Here is a 10352-nt window from a genome sequence, read left to right as displayed (position 1 = left end):
AAAGGAGGAGATTCTAATCTCCTGGTTATATTGGTCAGCCAAGGCTTTCCTGATTGGCCCAGGTTAACATTGCCAATCAAGGACCTCATAGTTAATGAGGTCCACCAGGTTCCAATCACTACACACAACATGCTTCAAAATATTGGGAAAGTCAGCAGATTGTGTTCAAGAAACACATTCCCCAAGGTACAGGCTCATGGACTCCATCAGAAAATAAATTTTATACCAACATGCCATTTTTCCCATTCAAAGTTTCTAAATCAAGCACGGAAATAAACAATACTTTCATCCATTTGAGTGCTTTCCTGAAATTATAACACTGAGAAACTGCATCAGTCACAACAAGCTCATTTCCAAGGTCTCTCCCATTGGCACTTATTGTTTTTGGAAAAGACTTAAAACAAACGAACATGTGGAACCAGATCTCAAAACAGCAATTCAAAAACTTGAAATCCAATGTAATGAAAAGGAATTGAAGTTGTTTGAATGCGCTGAAGCAGCAGCCTCTGGATGGGTTTTTATTAAAGACTATTCTTCAACATTTTTTGAAGCTGTTTGTAAATTTTTGTTTGGATTAATTCTTTTTCATTCTGTGTTATCAAAATAAAATCTTACCTTCAAAAATTCTCTTCCACTCTGAAAACAGAAGGAACAGATTAGACTGAAATGAATTTCTTCTGTGTCATAAAGTTTTTTTTTCTCTAAATCTTTCTCTATGTTTTAATGCATAAATAACTTCATAGGATCATGGAATCATACAGTACAGCGAGGCCCTTTGGCCCATCCACAGTACAATCTGTCATATACCTAACCTTAGAATGTTTCAGATAAACCCAAGACTTCTTACTTCCAGCCTGAAACAATGATGTAGGTTTGCAATATATCATTATTATTTGGAAATTCTGAAGTAAGGGAAATTGGTTTTTGATTTGTGAGGGTGACTTCTTTAAAAAAAGGTCAGAAAATAATTATGAAAAGTGAGTTCAAAACATCATTTCCAAGACAGTATGTGACTTAAGCTAAATGATAAGAAAAATTACCTGGGGAGATAATTGCTCACTAAGTACTTGATAATGATTGAATCAGCCATGATTGAATGGTGGAGCAGACTCGATGGGCCGAATGGCCTAATTTCTGCTCCTATGTCTTATGGTCTTACAAACCTAAAGGGTAGATGAGGTGTTTATAAAGCTGAGTTTCTATATTAATAGAAAGAGACGAAAGAGGCCAAAGGCCAGAAGCAACTTGAATTCAGTGAAAAGCAGAAGGGCAGTTTAGTTTCGGGAAAACCTCAGGCCATCACAGTTGTTTTAGCAATTCAAGTAGACAAGAGCTGAAAGAAACATTGAACTTTTCTTTGAAAAGCGAGGAAAAGTCAGTGAGTTCACCTGTCTGTTGTATGTTTTGAAAGAGAACTAGAGAATCACATCTGTTCAATATGCAGAAATGCACTTAAAGAAAACACTTGCCATCATATCAGTTGAGTAAGAAATTACAGAGTGAAGATGGCTCTGATGCTTCACTGGGATTGAGTATCTGTAAATAAGATTGCTGAGAAAAAGGTTGATTCTTTGTTTTTGTTGACTCCGACAATCTTTCCATTTTTCTTCTTTTGTGTAATGAGCTTGTGTTATGTTTTTAAAAGGGCACTGGTAGCCTCATGTGAATTTGTTCAGTGACTGCCCACCACAGTAACCAGACTACAAAAATAAAACACATGGTTTCTCAACTTTCACGCTCAGATCTGTCTGATTACCATCAGCTGCAAACACAACAAATCATTCTCCCAAACTATTTATGAGACATGCAAGCAATCATTTTTATCAATGTTAGTTATTTAAGCATTTTGAAAATTTCCTAAAATGTGAACAATCAATAGTGCATGGCAATTGCATTAATCTGTGCATCATTTCTGAATATGAAGCTCAGAAAAAGTTTTGAATTGAAATTAAGATGCAAATAGTATGTTAATGTTCACATTGCTACAGAAATTGTTTTACTATTTCTCATACAGCAGAAACTGCAATGATAACTCTGGAAAAATCACTAAGTTTATCTTTTAATTCTGATAATATTCCTGGATTAACTAACCATACTTTTATATCATGTTCCTTAATTATGGACTTCAACAAGGTTGAATGTGGTCGACTGGTTAACAAGGTTACACCACATGGAATACAGGCAGAACTAGCCGTTTGGATACAAAATTAGCTCAAAGGTAGGAGACAGAGGGTGGTGGTGGATGGTTGCCTTGAAAGGGCATGAGTGCTTGTAATCGTGAAACAGAGGCAGACAGTCAGAAACGATAAGCCCCTCTTTGGCCCGCTGCTTGGACCTGTTAATGGCCATCTTGGCCAGGCCCAGGAGAAAAGCCACGAGAAGGTTCATAAACTTATCCACCCATCCCTGCACTGGGTGTCCATAGATCAGGAGTGTGGAACTGGTAGCCGCTATGTTGTGGTCGCTTTGCGCCCTCCTCCTGGTGGCTTTGTCAGCGCCATCCAGAAAAAGCTCATTGAGTTTCTCTGGGACAAGAGAAAACACTGGGTCGCTGCTGTAGTTCAGAGTCTCCTGCTTGAGGATGGTAGTCAGGTGCTGGTGTACCTTTGCACCCAGGTAGCAACTTTCCACCTTCAGCTCTGCAGTGGTCCCAGCCTCGGGTCTGCTTCCACAAATCACCTGTCTTCTATCTGGACCTGGTCACGGTCTGGGACACAGTTAGATTGTGCTGGAGCTCTCCCGCTGTGGGAATGGCGGTTCTCATCAGGGAGCTGCTGCCCAGGAACAGGTTCCTCCTTGAGTGTGGTATGTGCTGGCCGAGGGCAGAGCTTGGGATGCAGGGCTGATCAGAGTCAGGGACACACTAGATGGCAGAGGAGTGGACTGGGCACAGTTGACTGTGAGGGCATTGGTCCACCTCCGGTTTGTGACCCGAGCCACCCAGAGCCTGATGGACAAGGCACTCGGACCTGACACCTCGAGGTGGCTCAGGTGTGCGGTGGGCTTCCGGACAAACTGACCCCTGTTCGTCTGGAACTTGTTGTCGGCCCAGCGCCAGACTCGACCCTGTGATGTGGTGGCCCACAATGTGAGCCGTCTCAGGGATATCTCCTGTTGCCTTTCAAACAGCACGGAGGCATTATTTGTACAGGTTGATGCTGCCCACTGCCGTGCCTTTAGTCGATGCCCGGACCTGCCTTGTTGTCATGTTTTTCCCTCCGGCAGCGGAGATCCCCAGTGGAGGGCACTCTGTGCAGGGTTCCCCCCTCTCTCACATCTGGATCTGGGGTCGAGATTACTGCGTGCAGCGATTCCGTGCACCCAGCAACTGAGTACATTTACCAGTTGCCCGACCGTGTGCAGTTTCTGAGGCCTGCAGGAGATGGTGTTTCACATTTATGGCGGGTGCATTCATCTGCAGCCCCTTTTTAGCTTTTGGAAGGGGCTGCTGTTAAAATTTTGGTTGCACTTCAGTCCCACACTCCTGATCTACAGACACCTGGTGCATGCAGGGGTGGATAAGTTTATGAACCTTCTCGTGGCTTTTCTCCTGCACTGGCCAAAATGGCCAGTAACAGGTCCAAGCAGTGGGCCAAAGAGGGGCTTATCATTTCTGACTGTCTGCCCCTCTTTCACGGTTACATCCACACTCAGTTGTCCCTGGAGAGGGAATACACAGGGCTCACTGGCATGGACAGGGCCTTTTGAGACTACTGAGTGCCATGGGGACTGGAGTGCATTAACAGCCTACATAATGATATTCTGATTGAGTTACTGTGGTATAAGTTTCCATGTTGCCTTTTGAGTTTGCGTTTGTTTTCAGTTTGGTGCCCTAGAAAGAAGGGTGTTTTATTTTCCCTTTGTTTTGATTTTGAACCCCTTGGAAGAGCCAAGGGGGGTTTTTATTTTAGCCCATACTGTCCCTGTCCCAGATGTGCTTGATGTGGGTTGGTGTGAGGTGAATTTTACTTTTAGTTGAAATGCGTAGTCGAACTTCCTCAGCATTTTAAATCATTGTTGTCCCTGTCCCAGGAGTGTTCGATGAGGACAAAATCGAGGGGATTTATTTATTTAGTTGTTCATTAATTTGTTTGATTTTGCTTGAGTTTATTTTTATTTTGGCCCCCTGTGGTCCCTGCCCAAAAGAGGTTGGTGGGGACAGAGTCAAAGGACAGCCATTTTTTGTTTGTTTATTTATTTTCGCTTTTCCCAAAGTAATGGGGTCTTTAGTTTTGTTTCATAAAGTCAAAGAAGCTTTATTTTCTGTTTTGAAAGAGCAGAGTGGGCTTTGCTCTGTGTTTCACGCGGTGCTGTCTGTCCAGGATGTGTCTGATAAGGGCAGTGTCGGGTGGTCTTGGTTTTTTCTGTTTACACCTTTTGTTTAAAATAGAGCAGGGTTGCTTTTCAGACTGGAGGCCTGTGACCACCAGTGTGCCACAAGGTTTGGTGTAGGTTCCACTGCTTTTTATCATTTACATAAATGATTTGGATGTGAACATTGGAGGTACGGTTAGTAAGTTTGCAGATGACACCAAAATTGGTGGTGCAGTGGATAGCGGAGAAGGTTACCTCAGAGTACAATAGGACCTTGATCAGATGGGCCAATGGGACAATTAGTAACAGATGGAGTTTAATCTAGATAAGTGTGAGGTGTTACATTTTGGTGGGGCAAATCAGGGCAGCACTTATAAAGTTCATGATAAGGTTCTAGGGAGTGCTGCCGAACAAAGAGGCCTTGGACTGCAGGTTCATAGTTCCTTGAAAGTGAAGTTGCAGGTATACAGGGTAGTGAAGAAGACTTTATTGGTCTTTATTGGTCAGTGCATTGTGTACAGGAGTTGGGAGGTCATGTAGCTGTAAAGAACATTGGTTAGGCCACTTTTGGAATACTGCATTCAATTCGAGTCGCCCTGCTGTAGGAAAGATATTGCTAAACTTGAAAGGGTTCAGAAAATATTTACAAGGATATTGCCAGGGTTGGAGGGTTTGACCTATAGGGAGAGGCTGAATAACCTGGGGCTATTTTCCCTGGAGCGTCAGAGGCTGAATGGTGACCTTAGGGAAATTTATAAAATCATGAGAGGCATGGCTAGGGTGAATAATCAAGGTCTTTTCCCAGGGTAGGGAGTCCAGAACTAGACAGAATAGTTTTAAGGTGAGAGGAGAAATATTTGAAAGGGACCTAAGAGGCAATCTTTTCACACAGAGGGTGGTGCATGTAAGGAATGAGCTGCCAGAGGAAGTGGTGGAGGCAGGTACAACTGCAACATTTAAAAGGCATCTGGATGGTATATGAATAGGAAGGGTTTAGAGGGATATGGGACAAATGCTGGCAAATGGGACTAGATTAATTTAGGGTATCTGGTCGGTATGAATGAGTTGGACAGAAGGGTCTGTTTCCGTGCTACACATCTCTGCAACTCTAATTACAATCACACTGATAATGGTTAATTTTAGTATCATGTGTAGGAATGGGTCGACTGAGTTGTCTAACTCTGCCATCTTTACAACTGATCACTCAGGACCCTGAAATCTGGATTGTCCAGGAACACTTAATGGACACTGTTATAGATCAGACACAGCAGGACGAGCTGGTGCAAGTTTCTTTCCAGAAATTTTGTTGGTCGTCCTTGTAGAGATTGTAGCGAGGTCAGTCAGTTGGCCCTCATAGAATATGAGTTTCCTGTTCGGGCTGTTAATCATGACCAATCAGGGAGACCTGGCTGACATAAATGGGTAAATGTCAGGACGACTTGCCCCCTGAATTATTGACTCAGTGAGAGGCAGTGCTATTGCCAAAGGCTAAGCATTTGTAAATAAAGGGTGTCTGGTAATGGGATAACTGCCTCTGAAGAGTTATTTCAGTTCTTCCTACAGTTTATACAAACAGAAATTCTAAACAATTCAGCAAAGCACCACAGCATGATGTGGTGTTTATTTTATACCAAGAGTAATATTAGGAACATAGGAATTAGAAGCAGGAGTTGGCGATTCAGCCCTTTGAGCCTGTTCTGCCATATAACCATGACTGATCCTATCCTGGTCTCAACTCCACTTTCCTGCCTGTTCCCCAGAGCCCTTTATCCCACTTTTTATCAGAAACATATCTATTTCTTTCATGTATCTATTGATTGATTCTGCATCTATTGTACTCCGGGGCAGTGACTTCCACAGATTCACAACCCTCTGAGAGAATTAGTTTCTCCACATTTCAGTTCTGAACATACCTCCTCTCACTCTATATCTATGATCTCTTGTTCTAAACTGTTCCAGAGGCAGGGTGGGGGCGTGCGTGTTCAACATCCACCTTATCTATTCTCTTTAGCTTTTTATATAACTCAATCAGATGCCCCTCATTCTTCCAAATTCCAGCAAGTACATGCACCACCCTCTGTGTTAAAAAAAAGTTGTTTCTCAGATTCTTTTTAAACCTTTCCTCTCTCACCTTAAACCCATACCCTCCATTTTTGGACTCCCTACCCCGGGGAAAAGACCTCGGCTATTCACCTTATCTATGTCTTTCATGATGTTATAAACATTTATAAGGTCCCCCCTCAGCCTCCACGCTCTAGGGAAAAGAGTCCCAGCCTAACCACCCTCTCATTATAACTCAAGCCCTCTGGTGTTGTTAACATCCTTGTAAATCTTTTTTGCAGCCCTTCTAGTTTAATAAACCCCTTCCTACAGCAGGGCGACCAGAATTGTCTGCAGTACTCTAAGTGTGGCCTCACCAATGTCTTGTACAGCTATAATATGACATCTCAACTCCTATACTCCATGCTCTGACCAAAGAAGACAAGTATGCCAAATACCTTCTTCACCACTAAGTTAAAGGTAGCTTGCAGTGATTTACCCACAACAGTGGTTATACTGATATTCAGTGGGCTGCTTTATCCTAGATGCTGACGAGTGCTGCTGAAGTTGCACTCATCCAAGCAAATGGAGAGAACACCATCAAACTCCTGACTTGTGCCGTGTAGATTGTGATGTGGAGATGCTGGTGTCAGACGTGGGATGGACAAAGTCAGAAGTCACACAACACCAAGTTACAGTCCAACAGGTTTATTTAAAATCACAAGCTTTCGGAGTGCTGCTCCTTCATCAGGTGAAGTCACTGTTGGACCTGTCGGATGATAACCTGGTTCGTGTGACTTCTAACTGTGCAGATTCTGAGCAGGCATACGACAGCACTTTCAGCCCTGCAATCAATCTGGTGAACCTTCTCTGAACTGTATCCAATGCCACCACATCCTTCCTCAAAACTGGACACAATAGTCCAGGAGTGATCTCGCCAATGCCTTGCATAATTGTAAAGCACTTCTTTATTGTTTCATCGAGTCCTTTTACAATAAATGCCAAGATTCCATTTGCCTTTCTTATTATATGCTGCATCTGCATACCCACTTTCAGCTATTCATGCATGAGGACACCCAGTTTATCTGCACAGATGCACTTTGAATCTGCTTCCCATTTAAATAATAATTTGACCTTTTATTTTTCTGGCCAGAATGAATAACCTTTCACTTATCAATATTAAACTCCACCTGCTAGAGTCTGGCTCATTCTCCTGGCCTATTAATATCCATCTGTAAACTGTTTATTTCCTGTGAAGTCACATTCTGACCCAAATCGAAAGGTCAATCAATCCCCACTCCAGACCGTAAGAACACAATCTGGGCTGAAACTTGATTGAAGCACTGAAAGATCAAAGTACACAGGAGTGGTGACTGCAAGAGACTGGGAGATAGACATGGCAGATGCAAGAAATTGGGAGCGAGATAACGGCTGGAAGCTGTGGTGGGGGGAGAGATGGAGAGAGAGAGTGAGAAAGAGAGCAAGGGTGGGAGAGACAGGGAGACAGAGAGCAAGAACAAGAGCGAGAGTGAGAGAGAGAGATTAGAGAATGAGAGAGAGATTAGAGAGTGCGAGAGAGAGAGAGAGATTAGAGAGAGACAGTTTAGAGAGCAAGAGAGGGAGATTGTTTGGCATGTGAAAGAGAAAGGGGGGCTGAAACTTATGGCAGTTGGTGGGGAGATGGAGTTTGTGGGGGTGTATGGGATAAAGAGACATGCCGTGTGTCAAGGTGGAATCAAGACTCCAGAGAAGAGGGACCATTTTACAGCTGTCAACAAATGGACACTCCGCTAACTGGGAGCTAGGAAAATTTGAAATCACGAACTAATGAATTATTTGCAAATGAAATTGAAATCTCTATTTTAAGGCTGTATATGACCTACTGCATGGGGAAAATTCAGTGAATGCTACAATAATAAATACTCCATCAACTGTCAAATTTAAATCTGACATTGGGACCTAAGTTGCAGCAAAAAGGTTCATACATGCTGGTGAAAATATTTCTGTTTTGTAAATATATGATGAAATGCTTTATTTGTGACCTCGCTAATGATGTGTTTAGAGTGATGGCTGTTTGTGCATCTGCATGCCCTCTATTTTAAAGAAAATCTTTTTCGCTAACTTGGGGATTGTGGTTTTGTGCAAAATTAAACACTGTGGTCTCAAGGAAATCAGTGCTTTCTTTTTTGTGTTGTTAATGCAAACTTATTGGAGAATTAATAAATATTCAGAATATTGATAAGTGCTTCTCCAAATATCCCATACATCAACACAAATACATAAAGTAATGTTACAATGTGACTGCCTCACCTAAAAATTAGTTAGTGAAAATGAATGAGAAAGGTGCAAGAAATTGGGATTGTTCGAGGTCGCAGTTTATTTTTGTCATTTCAGACTCAATGGCCTGAAGGCCTCTTCTGTACTGTATGATTTTACGATTCTAAGCTCCTGAAAATCAAAAAGTAGCCTTCAAGAAAATCTAAAGAGGAGCCTGCAAAAAGAAATAATTTCTGCACTGGAGCAGGCACTGCATTTTTGCAAGTACCAGCTTTCAATTGAGATGTTATACTGAGGTTCCATCAAGCTATTTAAAAGAACATGGGGAATAGTATGGCACTATATGTAGTAAGCTGGACAGTTATCTTGGTGTCTGACCAATAATCATTTACCTGCCAATGACTACCTTTAAAAATAGGTGAACTTGTCATTTATCTCATGACTCTTTGCCAGATATTACCATGGACCGATTGTCTCTCACATTTGTACACACATGAAATGTTTGGGAATGTACTGAAGACACATAAAAGGCTGCAAAAATAGAAATTGTTTCATTTTAACTCACTAAACATTAGAAAAATACTTTGAGGCAGATCTGGAGTACAGCTGTAGTGGGGGGCTTTAATCAAAAGTCACACAAACAATTAAATTTACAATATTTCTCATCAACTTGATCAGAGATGTTATTACACACCTTGGGAGCAGGGTGATTTGAACCTGTGTCTCCCAACTCAGAGGTAGGGACACCACCACCATGTCACAACCAAGAACCTTTTCTAATTAAATTTTATGATGACCTTTCATAAGATCTGTCCAATTGTTACAGTGGGAGGCACAATTCTTTTAAATCTGGGATCTGGATGCAAGTCTCTATCCTCTGCTGGATATCAAGTTTCCAAATGAAATATGTTCAAATACTATCTAGATTCCTATAGGCATATAGCAAAAAGAGCCCACAGGTTCGCACAAATTATATTCCCAATGTAAGTTAGGGAGAGAGGAGCAAATTAATTCTCTGGGAAATACAGGAGTGAGATTAGTGAACTATGGGCATTCTTGAGCTTCACTGGAGTCACTCACAATTTACTGTTTGTTGTTTCAGAGGCCTCTGAGGCAGCACAAGATCTTGGAAAATTTTGCCAAATATATTTAATTCAAATGTTGAACATTTTTCTTTTATCCTTATACAGTGAAATGTGTTCTATAGATTTTAAGGAGATCAGTTTTAAGCCTTTGGTTCAAAGCATTGTCATGTCATCATTGTGTATACTTAAGTGATCCTAACAGATAAATGTGAACGTAATTCATTAAATTTGAAATTAATCCAAAAAAAAGTTCCTTTGAAATTTGTAAATATTTCAGTGTTAAATTCTTACCGTGTTCTACGATAAATTTCCGAAGTTCTAATTCTGAAAAAATACAAGAGAAACATCAATTTGAAAATTAGAAGCTATGACTTCATTAATCAACAGCAAAATATTGTAGATGCTTTAATCTGAAATTAAAAACACAAACTGCTGGAAATATCAGCAAGTTAGGTGGCATCTGTTGAGGGAGAAACAAGTTAATGCCTTTCATCAGAACTGGAAAAATGGAGAATTAACAGGTTAGAGTCATCGACTCATCAAGATATACAGCACAGAAATAGGCCCTTCAGTCCAACTCATCCGTGCCTACCAGACAGCCTAAACTAATCTAGTTCCATTTACCAGCATCTGGCC

General features: G+C 41.5%; 1 protein-coding gene across 1 annotated transcript in view; it reads right to left on the bottom strand.

Moving 5' to 3' along the window:
• Nucleotides 1–564: 564 nt before the first annotated feature.
• Nucleotides 565–10352, bottom strand: part of LOC125488227 (butyrophilin subfamily 1 member A1-like) — a 65031-nt gene continuing 55243 nt past the window's right edge. The window contains exons 5-6 of the mRNA XM_048621157.1: nucleotides 10008–10040; nucleotides 565–636 (exon numbers count right to left, since the gene is read on the bottom strand). Coding sequence (XP_048477114.1) covers nucleotides 599–636; nucleotides 10008–10040 — 71 coding nt within the window. The 3' untranslated portion in view covers nucleotides 565–598. The remainder of the gene's footprint in view (nucleotides 637–10007; nucleotides 10041–10352) is intronic.

The sequence above is a fragment of the Rhincodon typus genome, unplaced genomic scaffold, assembly GCF_021869965.1.
Source record: "Rhincodon typus isolate 14 unplaced genomic scaffold, sRhiTyp1.1 hic_rhity00000070, whole genome shotgun sequence".
NCBI lineage: Eukaryota > Metazoa > Chordata > Chondrichthyes > Orectolobiformes > Rhincodontidae > Rhincodon > Rhincodon typus.
The sequence above is the reverse complement of the archived record's forward strand: the minus strand, read 5'-3'. Positions and strand labels throughout refer to the sequence as shown.